Source organism: Diplotaxodon limnothrissa, linkage group LG19 (genome assembly GCF_057381915.1).
Source record: "Diplotaxodon limnothrissa isolate DT_005_m linkage group LG19, D_limnothrissa_male_GT1.1, whole genome shotgun sequence".
Taxonomy (NCBI): domain Eukaryota; kingdom Metazoa; phylum Chordata; class Actinopteri; order Cichliformes; family Cichlidae; genus Diplotaxodon; species Diplotaxodon limnothrissa.
The window spans coordinates 12,653,836-12,676,214 of record NC_140614.1 but is presented as its reverse complement, the minus strand read 5'-3'; the positions used below and the strand labels follow the sequence as shown (position 1 = coordinate 12,676,214).

Sequence of the window (22,379 nt, the reverse complement as noted above, 5' to 3'; positions counted from 1 at the left end):
ATGTTGATTCCCGACAGCTGCTTCCTTAGTCTTTTACTCCTGAAAGAGAATAGTTTAGTTGCTCTCCATTCATGTAGAAAGCATCTGAATCAGGCTAACTCTGCTTTTTAGCTCCTTCTGCTCTGCTTGGCTCTTGAACAACAGAAGTTGGGAGGTAACGCGGGCTATCATTGGTCAGATTACTACTGAAGACGAGGGTTTGACCATATACTCCATAAACGCTCCCAGCTTGACTTTTTCCAGGGTTCGTAAGAATAATGGCAGCAATTTTCCCAACTGTGGGATAAATAAAGCATCTCATGATATATCCGGAAATGTATTCCTGGAGAAAAGCTGCTTCAGTAACTCAGGATTATATTTCATGCTTATATTCAACATCTTCTCCTTATAACTCTTGTGAAATGAAGCAAATGTTTAGTTAATACCCTGATCGTGTCAGACTCGCGGTTCGAGTTCATTACCGGGCCTGCTCGTCTCCACAGCCAAGTTTCCACTCTGCTTTCTGCTGCTACTTTTCACACTCGTTCTAAACAGCTGCAGAAGAAGAGAATCATTTCCTCAAGTGGCTTTTATTTTTTCTTTCTATTTAAAATGTTGATGTTTCCTGGAATTCCTTTCTCCCTGTATTAAATGCGCTCTTTAACTTTAGTTCACTTACTCCGCCAACACGTCTTAATCTCACCTCGCAGTCAAGGTGCACCCAAGCAGGAGCAGATAAACTCTTAATGCTGCAGATCACTTAATCCTGAGGTGACACTTGGCAGCGAGCTTTGTTTTTACTGTAACCGTACACATGCTGTACACATGCTGTACGTATGCTGCGAGGCTTAGCAGAGTTAGCACCGTTTGAAAGCCCTCTCAGACTGCATTACTGCATGCGTTTAGGCGTGTTGTGTTACATACACGCAAGGCAGTCACATTGCCTGCAGAGACACGTGGTGCACTCGTTCTTCTCCTTTGGATCCCGGCCCCCTGGACGAATTTGGAGATGATGGCTGAAAAAAGGAGCGAGCGAGGATTCAAAGGTTTAAAAATAAACAGATGGGTAAACTGTAGCTGGCTTTGAAATGCTTTCCCAAACCCGATCAAAGACGACGTCATTTACTCGGAGGGAGGTGGAAAAATGCATCAAATGTTTGGTTTGGCTGATGGGGGGGGGGGGGGCGCTGTAGCGTCTGTGTGGCACTGCTGGACGTGCTACCTCGTACAGGAAGGAACTTTTCTTGTACTTTGCATTTTCGAGGACACGGTCCTAAATCATTTTTACAAAATGAAAAAACAAACGTGCATGCACCAAATGCTGTCCTCTGCTCATTACACAAAGTAAATTACATTTTTGTGGAAAGCACTAAGCCAACCTCTCCCTGTGTGTTTCAGATGAGCCAGACGACGGAGGAATGAGTTTATTTTGAGAAATGAGGCGGAGAGTGGCGCGAACATAGAAGCTCCAGTCTGAGACGAGGCTTCAGAGGTGAGTGTAAGGAGCCTTCAGACCAGGGTCAGCATTATGCTTTAGTTCAACCCCTCAGCTTTCTGTCTTCTTTATCTGGTCAACTTTCATTTTATTTAATAGCCAGGTCACTCTTGAAAAAGAGATTTTGAATCTTATAAAAGACCTGAAGTGTTGCATCCTTCCCACGCGTCATGCAGGGCTTTATTTTAGTTCCTGATCGTCTCGGTTTGCTAATTCAAAGACTTGAAGGCTGTTAGAAGTGTTTGGCCTTACTTCCACCTGTTATGCAATCACATCATGGGCGACGGCGGACACGGTAATAGTCTTACCGGCAGTGTGGAGTCTTGTCACAGCTCTCTGATGCTAATGTAAGAGAGCTGTGAAGCATCTAAAAGTTTTTAATTGTCAACATAACGACCACGACAGACTAAAGCCTGCTGGTGTCAGTTATCTGCTCCTGCAAGAATATAATAAAGTGAGAGGGAGACATCATTAAGCATCAGTGACCCGATGCAGCAGAATAAGCTATGGAAGACATCAGCGACGTATTAATCCTGCTGCTGTTGTCACTGTAGCTCAGATGACTGTGTGTATCCGTTATTGTTTATGAGTAATAAGTTAAATTTATGCCTCTGATGAATCAGCATTATGTCATACCATGTCTAATGTGTAAGAACCACGGATTTTCCAGTCGTGACATTATGGTTTTGTTTCCTTTTTTCTATGTTTTTTCCAGGGCAGGATGGGAAATTCAGAGAGCCAGTACAGCATTCAGGGTCCCAAAGGCACCAGCTTTATCTTCCCCGGGAAACAGAAGCCATATTCATTAAAGCTAGGCTCAGCCAAAGGTGATGCTCTGTCTCCTCATTCGTGGTGGAAAAATGCTCCGGTAGGCTCAGGGTACAAGACCAGGTGCGTTGGCCGTGGCTGTCTGTCGCCTCCTAAAAGCCGACAGCCTTACTCTGCCCGGCTCTGTGACTACGTCTCCAAAGGAGTGAGGGGGAGCCCGGCTCAGCACCGCTGGCATCGGTCCCCTGGATGCGGCATAAGGAAGCGGCACATGTCAGACGATGATAATCCATACGGGGTCGAACTCAACGGGCACGCCCTGAACGGAGATGATGACGAGCACGAGGTTTTAGGGGAACAAAGCAGCCCGCGGGTGGTGATCAAAAAGGACGGCACGCTCAGGGTGGAGTTCACCAACACCTCGGGGAATCCTCTCCACCTGGATGAGGCCACTGGCCCGGTCCAACTCCTCAAGTTCTCCCCCAATGTGGAGTCGGCATCGACTCCCAGTCTGCCTGGGTCCAGTGGCAGCAGGCAGGATGGTCATCACAGCGCTCCGCTTCCAGCCTCTACTTCCTCCACAGCCAGAACCAGCAAAGGCAGCTCACTGAGCTCTGACGGCTCCTGGTATGACTCCCCCTGGGGGCCGAGCACAGAGCTGTGTGAGCAGGACCAGCCTTGCTCTGCCAGCAGAACGTTAGCACACTCCCCCATTCACCAAATTGTCTCCTTTGCAGAACAGTCCCCCCCTTTGTCCATCACAGATCTGTATAAAGACCCCACAATGGCTGCGACTTTCCCCACAGCCAGGGACTTGTCCTCCCAGCTACACGAGCCTCCACTGGGCCAGAGGCCACACCGAGCGTCCTTTGCGTCCGTCCTGGACGTTCCTTTGGAAGAAGAATGCCCAGAGCCCCGCCAGTACTCTTCGTACACCCTGCCCTGTCGCAGGCCCAAATCGCACACCGTCAGCGAGAACCTGGACCAGTACCGTGACCAGGGGCAACGGCAGGAACAGGTGGGGCCGGATTTCATCTTCCAGAAGAAAGACTCCATCAAAAACCGCATCAGACGCTTCAGTGACTGGACGGGCAGCCTCAGCCGCAAGAAGAGGAAGTCTCAGTCTCAGGTGAGCCTGCACAAGATGGGCTTTGGGGTTTAGTCACTACTCTTTAATGAATTACACTCTTTTTATCACTCACAGGATGCATACAGAGCCATGCCTTATATTTTATAGAGATTTTATATTTGAAAATCTTAGTGTATCTTCATATCTAGCCCAAGAAGGGAGTGGTCATCAGACAGTTTCCCTCCTGGCAAGATTTATATGATTGCGGGCCACAGTGGTTGTCCTGGCATGGCTGGGAACCAACCACCGTCCTCTGGTCCTTTAGCAACACAACACCAGCTGTCTGAGGACAGGACGCAGCGGGGTGACACAAAATGAAATCTGTAAAGCAGCCAGGGCTGGGTCTAGTTGTTCTAGTGAGGAGGGAACAAGGATGGGAGTGACTTTTAGCACAATGCCGAAGCATGGACGACGCTCCGACGAAGAGGAGTGCGGGGCTGGTAATCAGATATCACGAATACTTTTACTGGGTGGGTAAATCTAAGTAGTATTATTGCACACTGACTGTTTTCTAGCAACATGCAGGACTTTCTTTTACACATTTAGCTCGTTCGTTTACAAGTCGGATCGATTAATCGTGTTACTGAAGATGTCCGTGGGAGGTGCATTGACTTTTGAGTGGACAGCTGATCTTCGTGTAAGTAAAACGATACCTGTGCTGTGAGGAGAGCAGCCTGTCAGCCCGCTGCCTGCACGTGGACGCAGGAACCGCCTGATTTTGGTTGTACAAACATCAGGTTTTTACAAGCTTTAATTTGACCTAAAACATTTGCTTAAACTGAGCCTGAACTCTCGTCCCTCCCTTCTTTGAGGGCTTGAAAGCAATTGTTCCTGCATTAATTCGTTTAGCTGTGCCTTTTCAGAACGCTGTTTGGGTGCTGCCAAGAGAATAGCTGTAAGCCTTTGAGAGGATCTGTAGAGTGAGGCTAAATCCGAGCTGAAGATTTAACCCCACCCCTCCTCTAACGTTAATGAGTGACTTATGTTTGTTCTGGTTGTTGTGTTCAGATTTTCGGGTCTCCCCTCACGTTCCTCGGAGAATAAATCTGCTAATAGGGATTGGTGTTCAGTCGGTTGAGTCTAGGAGCGAAACAAAGGACAGAGAAGAACAAATGAGAAGGCGTTTTCTTCTTGGAGACTGTGTAAGCTGCTTCTCGTGCTGAAACGTCTTGATTATTTTCAGTGAAATATGCAAGAAGCTTTGCTGTGACGCAGTTTTCTGACCCTGTGCTTACTCGACTCATTTTGAGTGTTTTTAAAAAAATGCCTCCTTCTAAAGCTGCTGCGCTAATTTCTAACCACGTGCTGGTGCAGGATCGATCTGCTCCAGTTTTGTTTCCTCGTCCAGAAGTAAAATTCAAAGAAGTGGACCGAGGTCTGGTAATCAATGCTGATTACGGGTAATTGTGTGAAGCACATAAATACTTACGAAGTCTGCATTTCTGGTGCAGTTTGGTATAAACTAATTGAACCAATCAGGCAAATTCACAAACAAGTCAGTGATTAATGCTCGGGGGTTTCCTTTCTCCGTAATCAACGGGGCATGCAACAAGTTCTCGTTAAATTCATTGAGCTGTTTAAAACTGTATTTCCTCTTTCCTTTGGGAGCCGTTTTGATGCCAAACTTCGGTGTGCAATATCTCTGCGGGCTGGTCACAGTGCCTCCTTTCAGCAGGTCATCAGCTCTGGTTCCCCTGGACTCGTGGGTTTAAAGGTCACATAGCGACCCTGATGCCAAAGACCAAGAATCTGCTTGTAATGAAAAGCAGATGGAGGACGGTGAGGAGAGGCTGGATAGAGTTGGGCTAGAGGAAGCTTGCCCTCTGCACAGTGTGCATCTACAGCTACTAACTAAACAACGGTGCATTTCATGGTTGCTACAAGAGGACGAAATGGTAAACAAAGCCTGTCCTCAAGTGAGCACCGAGTTCACCGGGTTCAGTCCTGCTGTGAAACTTAAACATGAACCCTTTGCTGCCTAGTTACAGGGCGCAGGGAGGCAGAACTGCATGCTAAATATGAAGAAGGGTGAGTGTGGATGCAGCACGAAATGCGCATTAAGGACTGAGACGACGCAGACAGGTTGGAGTGAAACGCATTAATAAACAAAAGATGGAGACAGAGCTCTGTCGTGACGCCGTGCGCGTCTGCACGCCGAGAGCGCTCCGCTCTGTTGCCAGGGGCGGAATCGATGCTCCAATCTAGTGAAGTGTAGGTAGGCTGTCATTAGGCATGAAAGGGTGCAATTCCATCAAGTATTCATTTGGGGAATTGGGAAGCCACAGCAGACCTCAAATGACGTGAAATTGTCTGAGCCTGGAGGGTGCCAACCTCTCAGGTGCCATCACAGGAAATTTGTCCCACTTTTTCAGCCTAGGAAGAATTTCGAGACTGTAATGCAGACTTTGAAGTAGGTTCGAGTGGTTTGCCTCGATTTTTCAAAAGTTTCGCAGTGCCTTGGGGCTAATTGAAAGAAGCAGAGTTGATTTGTGTCCCGCTGTAAGCTCACGGGTACCTACAGAAGTCTGTACACCTGGAGGGCAAACATGCTGTGTTTTGCCTAAATGTGGATGGGAACAATGCAGGTCAGAGCCAAGTTTGTAATCTGCAGCCAGCCCCACACTTCTGATCTTCCTCCAATTGACTTTTCTCACACTCTTCATTCACTTTCTTCACCTTTTGTGCCTCCTCAGGAACCCCGGTACAAGGACCTGAGTGATACGTTTGACAGTGGGGTGGATGGTCTGACTGCAGACACCAGCTCCCCCTCCCAGGTCTCCAGCCTCCTCTGGTTTCCCGGAGCCTCCAGGGCCCAATCTTCAGGAGCCATTCACCAAACGACCAACGATGCCCTTCGCCAGAACATCTATGAAAACTTCATGAGGGAGCTGGAGACGGGTACCGGGCAGGGAGGAGGTGAGAGAAGAGTGCCGTCCACCGGCACCGAGGAAGACGAGAGCAGCAGCGAATCTGCCGAAGGCTCGCTCGAGCAGCTCGACCTGCTGTTTGAAAAAGAGCAGGGGGTGGTTAGACGGGCCGGCTGGCTTTCCTTCAAACCCCTCGTTACTCTGCACAAGGACAGGAAGCTGGAGCTGGTGACGCGGCGCAAGTGGAAGCAGTACTGGGTGACCTTGAAAGGTGAGCTTCGGTGCCCTGTCCTTGAAACTCAGATGAAGAATTCACAGTTTGGGTTAGTTGGAAATATCAGAAGAGAAAATAAAATATATGAAGTGACGCATTCTTGCCATTTTTCTGATTCTGTGCAGGATTTGTGCTTTTATGTCTCAATGTCACAGCAACAACTCCAATTCTGCTGAAGTTCATTGCTTAGATTATTTTTCATGTTGAACAAGGACACAGTGTCTGCAATAATCACACGGTAAAAGCATTTCCTTCCCTTTCCAGGGTGCACATTGCTGTTCTATGAAACTTACAGTAAAGGCTCTCCGGAGCAGGAGCTGTCGCCCCGCTACGCCCTCCTGGCCGAGGACAGCATCGTCCAGGCTGTTCCTGAGCATCCCAAGAAGGAGAACGTGTTCTGCCTCAGCAACTCGTATGGAGACGTCTACCTTTTCCAGGTGAAGAGTCACCTGACTCCTGTGCTTGTGACTCAAGATTTCTCAGAAAGTCTTTGCACACACCCGCTGGTTTCTTTTTTCATATAAAATGACCTTAGAGCCCAAGTCCCATTTAAAAAGGGCTCAACTGATTTCTCATCCAGTCTCCTCTCAGGATGAAAAGAGCACATTAACCTTGATTTAAGCAGGAGTCTTTCAGCTGCCTCCTAATGATCTTTCTGAGATAAATGGTACAGTAACTTTATCGTGCATGTAATGGAAATACTGGTCAGCGGTTTGAGCTCCTCGTTTCTTTATTTCCCTTCCAGGCCAGCAACCAGACCGACCTGGAAAACTGGGTGACGGCGATCCACTCCGCAAGTGCCTCGCTGCTGGCCAAGCGCCAGGGGAAGGAGGATACGGTGCGCCTGCTGCGGAGCCAGGTCCGCGCTCTGCTGCAGAAGATCGACATGGACGGGAAGATGAAGAAGATGGCCGAGCTGCAGCTGACCGTAGTCAGCGATCCAAAGAACCGCAAAGCTATCGAAAACCAGGTGAGCAGGTGGCGATGAGGTCTGCGGGGAGACATTGGCTACGAGGGCTCGCACACTTCCTGCTATTGAGACAAATTCTCAGAGAAAATCTGCTTCGTTCGCAGCGGTGATAAACGGATTCAGTGGCGTAACGTGTGCTCGCTTCATGTTTCAGTTTTTAAACTCATCTGCGTGTCGTTACCCTGCATAATTCATGGTGAAACCACACAATGTGCCCTACTTCATTTTTCTGATTATTTCTTTTTTGGACTGCGGTGACGAGCCTGTGTTTCATTTTCGTCTGCGGGTGGGTGAAGTGGCCTAAATGCTTCAGTCCCAAACGTGTCGCGAGGGGCCCAGGGGAGCAGCTCTCTCCCCAAGCATGTGATTGGGATTCCAGATGTTTCCCGGTAATGGGCTCTCAACATGCATTATCCTCTCCCTCCTCCTCGCAGCCGGAGGGAGAATCCGAAGCACCCAGCGCTGTTTTAGCCTACATACAGCAGATCACAAAGGGCTGGAAAAAGCTCCAAACCTGTAGCTTAGCAGGAAGAAAAACACTGTGACGGGAAAACAGTTTGTTTTGCAGCGTCAGGCTGTTGTCGTGGCTGACAGGGTGGTCAGTCCGTTTCATTTTTTGCACCACATTAGACACGAGGACCTGATAAAAGCTCACTGCAGGGCTGATCCGTGGAGATGTCACCGCCCAACTTTGTCCTCAGGTCTGTTTTCAATTAGCTGGTACGCCAAGACAAGAAGACGGACATGGTTGGAGTCAATGATGGGGTCAGGACCGGACTGATAAAGACGCCATGAGGCTGATGATAGATTTAAGGTTCTGGGGGAGTTGTGGAGCACCAACAGGGCACTACTTTGATGTCTCTGCCTACCCCCACCTATGTCTATGGTGCCAGTAGAGCATGTTTGAAGTCTACACACACACACACACACACACACACACACACACACACACACACACACACACACACACACACACACACACACACACACAGAGTGCAGTGAAACAGCATTGAAGGATGTGTAGAGAGAGATCAGGCAGATGTTAAAGAGGGAAAATAAGAAAAGAGAATCTCTTAACAGAAGAGCTCTGAAATGGAAGTAAGTTGTGCACGCCGGCCAGATGTGACCAAACATGACTCGCTTTCCACTGATGTGCATTTTTTATCCTGCGCTGACTCAAGCCTGCTAGATGCATCAAGCATTAATATAAAAATTCTATTCATCAGTAACGCGCCCCAGCATGACTCATCAAATCGAATTTTCTGCAGGACTATTTTAGGCCGTCCCGGCACAAAGACGTGGATATTTGACTGTTGACAAACCGATCCGTGGCACATCAATCTGGAGCTCGCACAGATCTTGTTATACATAAAAAGGATTTTTCCAAAGCAGCGGCCCTGCAGGTTTTAAGGAAAGAGCTTATCTGATTTCGGCGGCGATGCCTCCCACCCCCTTTTAAAGTCATCTTCAAACCGCTCAGTGGGAATTAAATTACGGTACACTGCGTTTTATACAATGACCCAAGAATAGCAGGATAAAAAAACCAACTTGTGTTCAAGTAACAGCACGAGCCGCAGCAGACAGGAAGCTGTTTGACGCATCCTTTTAAGGGATGAGTATAGCAAAGCCATCCACAGGTTTCTGGTGTGCTCGCCATAGAAATGGCACCTTCAGCCACTGTTATCTGCACAGAAGTACCCACTTTTTAGTTTAACACTGACTACTGAGTCAAAATGTTTTCCTTTGACTCGACTTTGACTTGATCTCCAGACTTTCTAAGATTCAGACAGGAACCTTTGGCTCTCAGGACGTTAGCCCAGCCGAGCTTTTCACAGAGCGGCGAGTCGGCCTCTCGGCAATTTCTGTGCAACCTTTGTGTTTAAGATGTTTGTGAAGTCACAGGGTTCATAAAACACCACCCTCGTGCCCTTTCTCAGTTTGCTCCTAATCCGAAAGAATGCCGTCAATGTGAGCGAGACCTAATGGGAGCGCGCCATAGGGTGCGTTATTGTAAATGAACTCGCAGTGCAGAGGAGACCCATTAAAGTCAGTTTGTTATGGAGCGTTGTTTAACTGAGTGTTCTCATTAAAAATGGTCTCCAGCCAACAAAATAAGCACTTTCTTATAGCTTACATAGTGCAAACGGGGACATGGGGACTGTACGTGTGTGTGTGGAGGTTTAACTGGTGGTCTGTGCAACATCATCAGCCTCTCAAGTCGTCCATAAAAAACGGGCATTTGAATTTACTGCACACACACACACTCTCGTCTGCTCCATATGCAGTCATCCTTCACTATCAAACCTCCACAGAACTTATGCCTTTACCCTCCACCAACATCTGCAAGCAATCGCAGCTCCCTGAAAAGCTCCAGACTGACCCTGGATCCCCCTCTTTCATTCCCTCCCCGCCCCTCAACTCCCTCCATTATTATTTCCCCCAGCGCTCTTCTGCTCGCTCACCTACCAAACACCAATTTCAAATTCAGATCTTGTACCAAGCGCGTCTTTCCTTTTCCCTCAGATCCAGCAGTGGGAGCAGAACCTGGAGAGATTCAACCTGGATCTCTTCAGGATGCGCTGCTACCTCGCAAGTCTGCAGGGCGGAGAGCTGCCCAACCCGAAGAGCCTGCTCGCCATCGCCAGCCGCCCCACCAAAACCACCCTGGGACGCCTGGGGATTTTCTCAGTCTCCTCCTTTCACGCACTGGTAAGGAATACATAAAGAGGCGATTCTGACGCTTCTGAATGGGACGTTTGGATTTACTTGATGTCTAGCAGTAACCTTGAAAACTCTTTATTCAGTGTAGTATATTGCAGCGTGCAAACGCTCGTTTTGTGCATCACGGGAGGAAAATGAACTTAATTAAGATGGTTTGATTAGATGGAATTTCTGTTGAGAAATATGATCGTAGTGCTGATAAAGTGTATCTGCTCAGATCTGTTCCAGAGACGAAGCCACAGTCAGGAGGCGCTCCCTGTCCCTGACTCACAGACAGCGCAAAAGAGGCCTGTTCTCCTCCCTGAAAGGCCTCGACAACCTCACGAGGAGAGGCCGTGACAAGAGACCTTCTGTCTCGCAGGTATTCACGAACACACAGACATCTGAAGATGTTTTAATAAGATTCTGTGTTTAAAGAAAGAATTAAACGGGTTAAACATTAATGCACTGATTCTTCTTTTTATCTGAAATTCACTAAAAAACCTCATAAACGACATGAACGTGCATGATTACAGGCAGTGTTCACGTCTACTGTACATGAGGAGAAAGAGTCCCGATGCTCCCGCCTTCAGTGCACAGTGTGCACGTTCGTTAATGGAGCAACCTGAAAGCATGCTGGCTCGTCGCTCGCTCGCATGTGCAGTGCCTTTGTTAATGTGAAAGAAATAGCTAGAGACTGTTTTAGTCACGCAGCGTTCTCTGCACATTTCCCCTCCTCCCCCAGAGGAGTCTTTATTAAATGAAAAGCGCATAAGCTCACATCCCTCCTGCTTTCCTGTAAGGCTGAGCGCAAACCTCCCATCAACGTAAACACAAGGGAGCATTCCTCACCCAGGTGCATTGGGGGGGCATCTAAATCCTCTCAGGTTAGTAATTAGACTCATGCAAGCTGGTTATTTATTGATACAGAAATCCACCGCTCTGTACCCTGCAGATACGGCCCTGGAGACGAGCCTTGGTGGTCTATTTTAAGCATCACCAAAGGAAACACTTGTGTAATTTTATGGACCCCTGTTCATTAGTCGAGACTCTAATAAAGCAGAGGAATGTAACTTTGTGTTTCTTTGTGCCGTAATGTCAGCGTGGCGTCCAACGTTTCCCGAGCGCGGCTCTCCGGTAGGCGAGCCCCGACTCCTGACTACGAGCAAAACGCCGCCTGTCCTGTTTCGCCTGCTCTCGTCGGGCTCATCTATCCCGCCACCTGCTCTGTGATATTTATGCTCGTGCATTTGCGCACGTCTGTCACCGGCTAGGTATGCGTGTATGTGTTATTAATTTTCTGGGGGGACTCCAGCCAGCCGGCCTAATGAGGCCCAGTTACATTTCACAGTGCAGGAGGCCGAGGTGGCGCTGCAGCACACATGAATTATTAAAAGCCATATGTGGTAGGTGGCGTTCTCCACGGTTCCCTCAGCCCCGCAGACACCAGCAGATGGTTGGTGTAAAGACGCTAAATATTAAACAGCCTCCTTTTATTCCCCCCCCCCCGGTTTCCTCTTGCCCACGAGCTCTTTTTTAGTGTTTTCTGGTGTTTTCGTCTTTACTTAGAGGCTAATCATGAACAGTTAATGGCTGCTAAGCGCTCTGAGGGATTTTCTGAATGCTGGGGTTTCCTGGACATCTGCTATTTTCCTTAATCTTTTTCCCAGAGCGAGGGGGTCAGTGCGGCACGAGTTTTGGTTTTCTGTGATTCTCTGTGGGAAATTCAACTGTCGCTGTCACAAACATGACATCATCGGCTCTTTGGCTATTTCCGCAAGTTGGGCTGACGAGTGATACGTCTTCATACGCTCCTCAGGTTCTCCCAAACGTGCCATCTCCAAGGGTTTCTCTCCATCTACCAGTTTAAAAACACTCTCCAAGCTCCTTAATTTATTCCATCTCTTAAACTGTGCGGTTCCCTAATTTCTATCACCATTTGTTGTCCCTCTCCCCCCTCCAGCCGCCCCCATTTCTCAGAGCATAAACATCAGAGCTGGCGGTGCTTCTCCCACAGTCTCCATACTGACTCATGTGTGTTGACTAAGCCTAAATCCCATTTACCACTTTGATGGCACACTCCACAACCTTCCCCCAAAGTCATCCCCCCTGCTCTCCCCTTTTCTCTTCTCTCATCCGCCTTAGCGGAGCTCTGGATCATAAGGAGCTGGCCGCCAGTCGTTTGTGGGAAGTAGGCCAGAAAGGTCCGAGGATTTGTGGAAGAGTTGTTAAAGCTTTCTAAAATAAGCCGGCTTTTTTAGTGAAGCGGCACCATTTACAGCTATTTTATAAACGTCCTCATGCTGCGGAGAGACGCAGAGTCTTATTAGCAGAACAAGAGCTGGAAGTTTCTTTGTGATTGTAAAGACATTTTCTTGGTCCTGTAGACCCTCTAAGTCCGCTTGAGCTCTTTAATTTGTGAGCAAAAACAAACACCTTTGACTTCATGTCGGAGCTTTTTGGGGAGCAAAATAGTGAATTGAATTTGCCGGCTGTGCTGCTTGTCATGTCTCTGCTGCCTGCTGACAGACTGTCAGAGCACAGCCTGATAACTGCAGTCCACTTAAACGAGGACTCGAGGCACGCCCTCATAACGGATAGCTCTGTCACGGCCGTATTATAGAGTTGTTGAAATGTTCTGAGGCCGCAGGGTTAGCAACACACCTCCCAATCACAGACAGGCAGGACGGACTCGAGGAGCCAGAGAACTTTGTAGATGTGGAGACGGATAGGTGGGAGCTGGCCCTCCCCTCTGCTTTCAGACACCCCCCTTTGATCTCTCTGCTACACAGAAAACACTCAGTGTCCACACACACATTTCCTCCACTCACTCACACACTGCACATTTCCACCAATGCACCTTCAAAGGCCACAGACCCTGTTTGGAAGCAGTATCAAAGCGCTGCACTCGCCATGCGTAGTTTTTAATTAACTGCATAAAAGCACCGTGTGTGTTTAATATGTGTGTTGCTGAGATGGCTAGGTGCTAATGGCTCATGAGTCAGTCAGCGTGGTGCCCCTCTGTCTGTACTTCTTACTGTCTGTCTCTGGGTTTCAGGTCTTTGAAAGCGATGCTGGAGGCCAATCGTGCGCCCTGCCTCCCAGGAGCACCGAGGTGAGTCACCGATTTCAGTAACTTATTTTTTAAATAATCTCCTAAAAACTCCCCCGCCATCTGTCGCGGGCATCCTGTTGCACAGTTTCATCTGTACTATTATTAGTTTAAGTTGGAAGTAGCTGCAGTTGAAACGGGTCTGCTGCTACTTTAACCTCTGCCGTCTTTCGCGGCTTTGATGGTTCGCTGTGCAAAGATATTTGAACACGCTGGGCGTGCGTACATTGGGATCACAAGGCGCACGTGTCCGCCTGAGTATATTACACGTCCAGGATCAAAGCAGCGATTCCTTTCATGCTGATCTGCAGGTGTCTGCAAGACAAATGGAGAGCATATCTAACAGGAGGGATGGAGCCCTGTGAAAAACCGGCATGAACAGGGGTCCAATTCACACCATAATTGAGTTAAAGGATGGTGTCGTATGTGAATGTGTATGTGTGTGTATGGGCGAAGCGTTGGATGACTGACAAGTGTGAATTCAGGCCATCTGAGCAGCCAGACTTTAAAACGCCAGCGTTTGCTGGTTATTGAGGGCTGTAATTGTAAAATAGCAGCGCGAGCTTGAGGTCCTCACCTCGCTGGGCTCCAACTTCCACATGTTCTTCTCTTTTTAATTCCCATTTCAGTTTAAAACTCCCAACATGAATATAAATAGAATCCAAATACGCCACCTATTATAATCCCATTTCTGCATTGTTCACTTTCTATTTCATTGTTTTCTGTCTCAATTTTTTGGACTGCATGTTGTAGTTTTCAGTCAGATACAGGAGCCAGATTTTAAGCTTTTATAAGCTAGGCTAGGCTAAAGTTAGCAAGCAGCTCATTTAGACCAAAACAGACCTGAAAAACGCAGCTAAACATTCGTGGTCACTGATTGGTGGCGTGGTGACAGTATCAGATTAGTGCAGCAGTAATGAGTCAGTCCATCCTCCTCCTGATGGCTCCAGCAAGCCAAAATATTTCCTGCCTGATGAAATGTGGCACTGACAGATGGGTATAATGGATAGCGTTAGACGGAGGACGAATGGTGTTATAAAGATCAGTGTTTCACAGGATGTAGTGATTCATAGCATTAGTCTGTGGTCAATGTGGCAAGTGTAAAACGGCCCTCATTAAGGGCCTAGAAAGGGACTCTGAGCAGGAAGCGTGTTGGGGAAACAACACTGGCTTTCATGCATGTTGCTGGAAGCTTCTCTGCTCTTTTCACTCAAAGTCTCTCAGGTTTGGACGTAAATGAGGAAAGCGGCTCGTCGCAGGGATCCGTTTTGTTTTTCGGGGGGATTAAGGCTTCACGGTGTGGGAAGTTAGAAAAGAGAGAGGTTTGCGCAGCCGCTTTGATTTTTGTCAACATGCACACTTCTTCATTTCCGTCTTGATGACTTTGCACCTATTGTGCTGCTTTGGACTCAAAGCCCTTGAATTACTCTAATAAGCACTCATCCTGCACTAATCCTTTCAAGTGAAGGGTGTGCGTCGCTCTTGTGCTTCCTTGTGTTGCTGTGTTTGTGCGTGTCGTGTCCTCTCTGTGTGGGTCTTTTCCATCCAGCTTTTTCTGCAGGTCACGTTTAGCTGTTGCCTTCAGTTGGTGAGATAAACATCTGTATGGGCTCGAGCTGCCACTGCTGGAGTTGCCTTGGTATGGTGTGAAGTTAAAACTCACATAGCAGAGCTTGGCTCCTTACATCTTCGGTCCAGCCTCTGCTTCCAGCAGTGGAAAACGGCACAGGGATGATTTTGTTTTGCTGTGGATTAAGACTCCTCAGCAGAGCGAGCTGATGTGTTTTGACTGCTGGAGGAAAAACGCCTTGCTACTTATTCTTATGTTACTAAAACAGCTTTGCTTTAACTTCATTTATGCATTTTCACACTCCATCCATCCTGACGCTTTATTCGTAAATAAGGTTGGTACCTTCCTCCTGGGGAAACTCCCGAAAGCTGTTTAATCAAACCAAAGCACTTCAGCTGCTGCTTTTTGGAATAAAAAGCTTTCTTGTCCTAGTTTGGGTCACTTCTGTCTGCTAAGTGGTTCTTTATAAAGATTAGGACAGAATCATGAGCCCGCCCACCCCAGCACAGATTATTTATGTTTGCACATAATAAAAGAATTATAATCTGATAAAAACAGAAATTATGATGGTGAATATTATTAGACCTCTGAAAAACTGACCTTTGATTGAGCCACAGCACAAATCATGACTGACCAATGATGTGCTTTCATTTTTTATTACACACAGTGTAAACCTCAGCAAAGATGTGAGCTGACGAAAGGAATTGTTGATGCTGAAAAATCAGGACATAAAAAGTTATCAGTGTGTTTCCAAGTTTAATGTGCAAAGTAAAATAATGTAAATATCTAAAGTAAAACTGGGATGTTTGGAACAGCTGTGTTTAAAACATTGTTGCTCTGTTTTACAGGAAGAACGAAATATAACAAACGTTCATAGCGGGGCTAATATTTCAGTCCTTATTAGCAGAAAGGCTGAAGGTTGGAACAAACATTACCAGGTAAATCAGAAGCGTAAGGTTTGCTTTCCACATCAGCGTCTTCTTCACCTCGCGCTACATTTCTATGTTTCATTTTTCCTGGATGGTGCAGTCCACAAATGAATAGCAAAGAACTGACTTGGAGGCGAATATATCAGGTTGTTCTCACCTGGCTGCAGGCTGCTCCAGTGCATGCTGAAGGTCGCATCGTTATCACGCTAACAGAACCACATTATCTTCAAAAAGCACAGGAGTGATTCGTACGAGCCCCTCACACCGACTGTGCCTTAAGGTGCTCGCCTGAAATATCACGAACAGCATCGAGGAAAAGGGGCGACCTCGAAAGAGTTTTGTGCTCCCCTGGTCTCATGCTCTCGCCAAACCAAGAGGGAATGTTGAGTTGTTATGTTTTTGGAATTACAGCACTTATTCTTTTCATTCTCTTTGAAATGAATTTGAAAAAGACTTTTTCACATTATTGCAACTTGACCAGAAGAGCTTAGGGCGAACGATGCAGAGCCGTGAGATGATGAAGACTCAGCTAGTCAGCTGCAGCCATGTTTCGTTTATTAGGGAGACTGAGAGGTCTGCTGGTGAAAGAGAGTAAAATGAAACGAGTCTTTGCCTTCTTCAGTTATAAGATTCGGGTTAAGAAACAGTCAGTAGTGTTATGAGTGTGGAAACTGGTGGCATTGCGCTGTAAAGGAGGGGATCGCTGGGTGGAGCTTTAAGGAAATAAGGAGTAATACGCTTTAAATAGACCTGATTGGCAATTTTCAGTCTTTTCCTATCTGTTTGAGGAACTACTGTAATATTTGTGTTACAATGTTGCTAAGTGGAACAGAGATGGTTATTCTTCTGCAGCAGCGGTCATCACTAAACGTTCGTTACTCCACTCTGTTCCATCTTTAGAAGTTCGGGTGGAGGACCGCTCGCTTCGAAATAATTTCCACACTGGAGGGGAAACGTTGAAGCCCTGGCTCGAATGACCTGGCTGAACGCAAACATAAATAGCACGCGCACACTCGCCACAGAGGGCACTTGTTGAAGTGCAGCGCGTGTCTGGCAGCGGCTCACGGAGCGTTGGCCAGGCAACCGTCGGCCCGTTAGAACGCACTCTGACCATGAATGAGTGTTCAGTGTTAGTCTGTCTCTGATCGGGACGACAGAGTTTTTGGTTTTGCAGTCACACCGGGACACAAACGGGACATTTACGCAACCATGTCGGCCTTTTTTTTTCCATCCTCAGGTTGTGAGTGTGACCTGACATTTATAAAGCTGCAGACAGAAGTGGGCGTTGAAGCAGCACCTTGTGTTCCTTCATGCAGACGGAAACATTTTTAGGAGGAACACAGGTGGCTCTTTTTTTTTTTTTTTTTGGCTAGTCAAAAGGACATTAAGGTGGAAATGTTTGTGTGTCTGTGTGTGTGTGTGTGTGTGTGTGTGTGTGTGTGTGTGGAGCAAACTGATGCTCTGAATCAGAGACTGTAGCTCGTCCCTTTAGGCCTTCTGTCTGGCAGGAAAAAAAGGTCTTTTTCCTCTTGAGGTGATTCATCAGGCAGCTCGACTCTGGAACGGACTGAAAAGCTCACACACATGCAGAGCAGACAGAAAGCCTCAGACAGGCACACACCACGCTTTATTTTATCATGCCATAATGCATCTGAAACTGCGCTTTATATCCCAACCTATTCACTAAAGCAATTATCCCTCTTGGTCTCATGTCTGAGTTTAACCAGCACGTTTCATATCGTCTGTGTCAGAAGTGCTGAATCACAGGCTTCTTCCACCCGCGTGTTTCACTACATTTGCTGCGACTGAGCCGTCGCTCGTGATCCAGAGCTCTGATAATTGTGGTCTCGGGCTGCACCGTGGCGTCTCCCACAGCCCCGCAGCTCCACATCGCAGCTGTGGCGTTTTTCCTCCAGAGACACCGAGTCGCGACCAAAACCCCTAAATGGCCGCCTGTGAGGCCAACCCGCCCCCGCCTTAATACCCCACTCACTCTTAATCCCGCAAATAATGCAGCACATAATTACCTCCTGAAAGTTTGAGTGATTCCGATATAAATTGTCCCCCCCGCACTTCACCTCAGTCCAAATGACTCCTGTGGTTGTTTTAGAAGAAAAAGTCCGGGAGAACTGCGGCGATATCATCGGGACGTCTAGACCCAGCACTCGACGCTTGCCAATCCTGTACACGGTCATTATGATGACTATTATATGGAGCAACTGCCGTCTGTGATGTCAGATGAATTTCTGAAAGGCTAATTGTATGACATCTTTGCTCTGCCACTTGATCCACAGCCAAGCATTTAGACTAATGGACCTGTATTGATTTGTGTGTTGTTGCTCAAAGTCTCCTCTCTCTCTCCTCTCTTTGTTTACCTCCCTCTCCCCCGTATTCTCTTTCCTCTCTGCTCCATCTAACGGTCCTCACCCACCTCTCACTGCATCCTGCCTTCATGCCCCTCTCTGCACCTACACAGAGGCTGGACGTGCTGACGAGTATATACTCCATGTCGCCCCCCGAGGGCGGTCTTTGGGACAGCGTCAGCAGTGCCGCAGATGCGCTGATGTGTGTCTACATGCCAGACGGGCTGACGGTCCAAGTTCCCATCAGAAGAGACCAGGCAGCTGCTGACCTTCTCTGTGCAGCGTGCAAGGTTGAGTTTCAAAGAAATTATGCCATTTGACAAAAATCAGACGATAATATTCCTGTGACTGTTTTAGCAAAAAAACATTTGAATGTTTCATATATGCAAAGCTTCTTAGCTCCATCGAGAACAGCCTCAGTATTGGTCAGATAATCTGGCCTCAAACAGCTGTTGCAGCAGATTTGATTGCATTATGTCCCCGAGGGTTTGAAATGACACCAATTCATTACACACTTCACACAGCCCCCCCTGAATGGCTGCAGATGCATGGGCTCACACATGCAAAAACAACATGCATGCAATTTCTTAGGCGAAACATTTTTTTTGTTTACTGCAAATTTCCCATCACTACATGGAAAGTCTGAGTAATTCCCACCTCGGGCCACACAGCAGCTGTGTGGCGAAGTACTGGTGCGGAAATATGTGGGATGATTTTTGTGCGTGCCGTCTGCTAAGCATTTATAGGCTCCTGTGTAAACAGGTGAAACAGCTGGACCCGGGCGCGCACTGCCTCCGACTGCACAGGCGAGCGGGGCAGCACGTGGAGGTTCGATACGTGGCTCCCGGAGAGCTCCTCCGTGATGTGGTGAGAAGGGGAAACACGCATGATCCCACACGAACACTTCATTTATCCGCTCTTTCTATAATGTGTATCGATTTGTTTAATATTGCCCCGCAGGTCAATGATCAGTTGGAGGTGGTCCCGGCTAATGTGTTTACGCTGCACATGAGCAGGCAGAGCGGCAGCGGCGACTTCGGTGAGTCGGGCACGTTTGGGCGAATCGTGTTTGTAGTTTATGTCGTGATCCTTTATGTAATCCTCCGGTTGAATCCTCCTGGCAGGTTTTGCAGTAACAGGATACGCAGACAGCCAGAAGAACAGCAGGGTTTTTGTCAGCGAAGTGCTCCCTGATGGCCTGGCCTTCAATGAAGGTGCCGATCTAGAAATGACCAATAAGAGCGTCACGTTTGAGATCGGCGTGGCTTTTCTGAAACGAGTTTGCCCGTGTGAGCAGGTCTGCGTCCTGGCGATGAGATCCTGGTCCTGAATGGTCGGTGCGTCCCCGGTCTGGACCTGGCATTGATCCAAATGCTGTTTGCTGAACAAACTGTGCACCTGAGCCTGAGGCGGGAGGGCCCCGTGCTGCCACCTGTGACCTCTGACCATCTGTCTCCTCCCACTAAACACAGCCAGGAAGTTCGAAGTAAACACCACCGAGCCAAGTCGTCCTCAGGTGCTTTAATCAGACGCAAACGTACAGTTGAACACACACACGTTCATGTAGATGGAGTCATTATCGGACATTAGCTTTACTTACTGCAAACAGCTAACAGTAGAATAGAAAGAGACGCTGGTATTGAAACCTTATGTGACACAAATGGTGGCACAAGTTGAAGGGTGACACGTACAGTTTCACTTTCACAGTTCTGAGTATGAATGTGCAAATGTTACTTCTGCTAAAAACATTCGGTGTCATTGTGCAGAACTCAGAAACCGCAAAGTTTCAGTTTTTCTTTCCTCTTTTTCTACAGTCGCTTCTTATCTTTGTAATCCATCATCTAGGCAGCATTATTGTTGTGACATCCGAGAATCCATGCTTCTTTAGAATTTACTGTTTATTTGAACCTCAGAGTTATTAGTGGTGAGCTGTTGCTTGTTGTTACCAGTAAGCGGTGGGAGTGCTGTCACTACGTTTCCGTTTCAGTTAATAGCTCCACTTCCCCGAGTTAAACGAGTAGAAAGGGGGGGGCTCTAGATGATGTTTCACAGCTCTGTGTGTTCTGGAGGAGAGGAAGGGCCGGGAGGGGCTTTTGACCGCAGAGGGCTCATTACTGCTGTGGATGTATAGAGTGCTGTCAGCCTGGTTTAGTCTCACGGTGCAGACGAGGTGTCAGAGCAGAGCAGGGCATCCGTGTCAGCACAGCTGATCCCCAGCTGGAAGAGAAAAATATCCGATTGTTGTTCAGCTCTTGATTTCAAGGTAAGGAACATAATAAAGAAATAGTATGGCTGATGTTATTTTGAGTCATATGTAATAAAACTGCAGTCATTGCAAGACAAAAGAAGAAGTTGTGTAGCAAAACCTCCTTTAAGATGTGCATATCATTTTGTGTCGCTTTTATTGCATTTCATTGCACAAAAACAGTCTTGAGTGTCATCTTAATGATAATAATTCATTAGCGTTTCCTCCACTGTGGCCGTAATTGAACACAAAGGGATTAATGACTTGAAGACCTCATTACTGCAAATGGTGCCATCAAAGCGCCTGCAGTTTTCCCGCTCCGTCTCTAGAGGGCACATGATCCCAGGCAGGCTGATAAGGAGGCAGGGAGGTATGTGCCCTCAGTGGGGGAATTAACACTTGTCTGACATGAATTACAAAAGGATTTCACCATGGCGTTCCTAGAAGGAAGACGTCTGTCATCTGGCGTTCATTTAGCCTGATGCAAATGTACGAGACGAGAGAAGCGACAGCAGATGATTAGATATATTTAGAAATTGCGGCCTAGCTATCAGACATTGGCTGATGATGATTGCCGGCTTAAAAAATTCCAAGTTCGGCTCAATGGGAGGCCCAGAAGTTTTATTTTGTTTCCCGCCAACACTTTGGCCTGCCTCCCGGTCGACAATCAGAAATCTTGCATGTGCCAGCTGCTAGAGAGCATGTCCTCCAGGCCTTGAATTTTAACCAGAAGGAGGCTGAAAAATTATTTTCAAAACACTGTTTATCTGTTTGTCATGCTGTAATGATGCAAATATTATTTGCAGACATTTTTCAGGCTGGACTAGCAGCAAACTTTATCTCCAGAGTTGTTGTTTTTTTTCCCAGTCGAGCAAGGAAAGAGATAACTGAGTCTTTAATTAGGATTTCCAGGCGTGTGCTTTTTTGCTTTTCTGGGTAACTGAATGCCCTTGGTGTTTTTAGTTTGGAGACATATTTAAGTTGTGTACACGACAAAGTCGCCCACAGTGGTTTCAGACCGACTCTCGTCTGCATTGTTTGTGCTTTGTGGGTTAGAAGAAGGATGCGCTTCAAGGGGCGGTATGAGCTTAAAACACCATCAAACACAAATAGACGCATGCTGACTCTCTGTCTCTCCACAATCTCTCTTTCCAGATGTTTGTACTGCAGCTGGCGGTGGCGAATCTCTGTACGTAGGACTGGAGGATGGTCGCTCCCACTGCGCACACAGGCCTGTTCAGCACAGCAAGGTAGGAGGGGCCCGAGTGCGAAAAAAAGACGTGTAAACATCCACACTCTGTGCCCGTCTTTCCTTCCAGGTCTGTGTGAGTGAAATTGTCTGTGCTGTGTTTGTGCCCACTCTCAGCAGAAGCTGCGGGGCTGTCAGAAACCAGACTGGCACCAATCCTCAGCATTTCCATAATTAGGATACTCAATCGTAGCCACCGGTATAAACACAGCTTATTACTGTCACGCAGACGGCATGCAGACTGAGAGGGGAGGCTCCCACTGCCTCCTGCACAAACACACACTCACATGTGTCTACATGCACATGAGGACAAGCACGCCTGGGGGCAAAGCCAAATCCTCTGAAGAGAACGCTTCTCCTGTCATTCACTTAACCGTGCACATGCACCATTTTATTAAGAGCTACCCTGCTTGTTACATGCAGACTTTTCCTTCTCGTCATGCATTCGTTAGCCGTAAGAGTCCTGTTTTTGTTCTAAGCACGCTACAGTTAATGCAACACTTCCTTTCAGGCCACTTTAGAGGAATATCTCATATCTGTAAATGTGCCAAACAGTTGTCCCTTCTGAGTTATGGCAGATTGTGCGCCTATTTCTGTCCTATTGGTCGCTCAATATCTACTCAGGTTTTTGATATGCAAACCAACTTTATTGAAGTCATTAAACCGCGAGCCTGTTCCGCTGGGAATTACGCTTCAGTGATGTGATAATGTAATACGGGAAGATTTGTG

General features: G+C 47.4%; 1 protein-coding gene across 1 annotated transcript in view; it reads left to right on the top strand.

The window, feature by feature from the left end:
• The first annotated feature begins 1,406 nt into the window (after positions 1-1,406).
• The window catches only part of tiam2a (TIAM Rac1 associated GEF 2a), a 39,610-nt gene continuing 18,637 nt past the window's right edge, over positions 1,407-22,379 (top strand). Inside the window, exons 1-14 of the mRNA XM_085379256.1 lie at positions 1,407-1,471; positions 2,190-3,371; positions 6,065-6,509; positions 6,777-6,949; positions 7,258-7,482; positions 10,006-10,191; positions 10,421-10,564; positions 13,241-13,297; positions 18,270-18,446; positions 18,919-19,023; positions 19,117-19,195; positions 19,281-19,370; positions 19,454-19,672; positions 21,557-21,651. Of these exons, the coding sequence (XP_085235382.1) occupies positions 2,196-3,371; positions 6,065-6,509; positions 6,777-6,949; positions 7,258-7,482; positions 10,006-10,191; positions 10,421-10,564; positions 13,241-13,297; positions 18,270-18,446; positions 18,919-19,023; positions 19,117-19,195; positions 19,281-19,370; positions 19,454-19,672; positions 21,557-21,651 (3,171 nt within the window). The 5' untranslated portion in view covers positions 1,407-1,471; positions 2,190-2,195. The remainder of the gene's footprint in view (positions 1,472-2,189; positions 3,372-6,064; positions 6,510-6,776; positions 6,950-7,257; positions 7,483-10,005; positions 10,192-10,420; positions 10,565-13,240; positions 13,298-18,269; positions 18,447-18,918; positions 19,024-19,116; positions 19,196-19,280; positions 19,371-19,453; positions 19,673-21,556; positions 21,652-22,379) is intronic.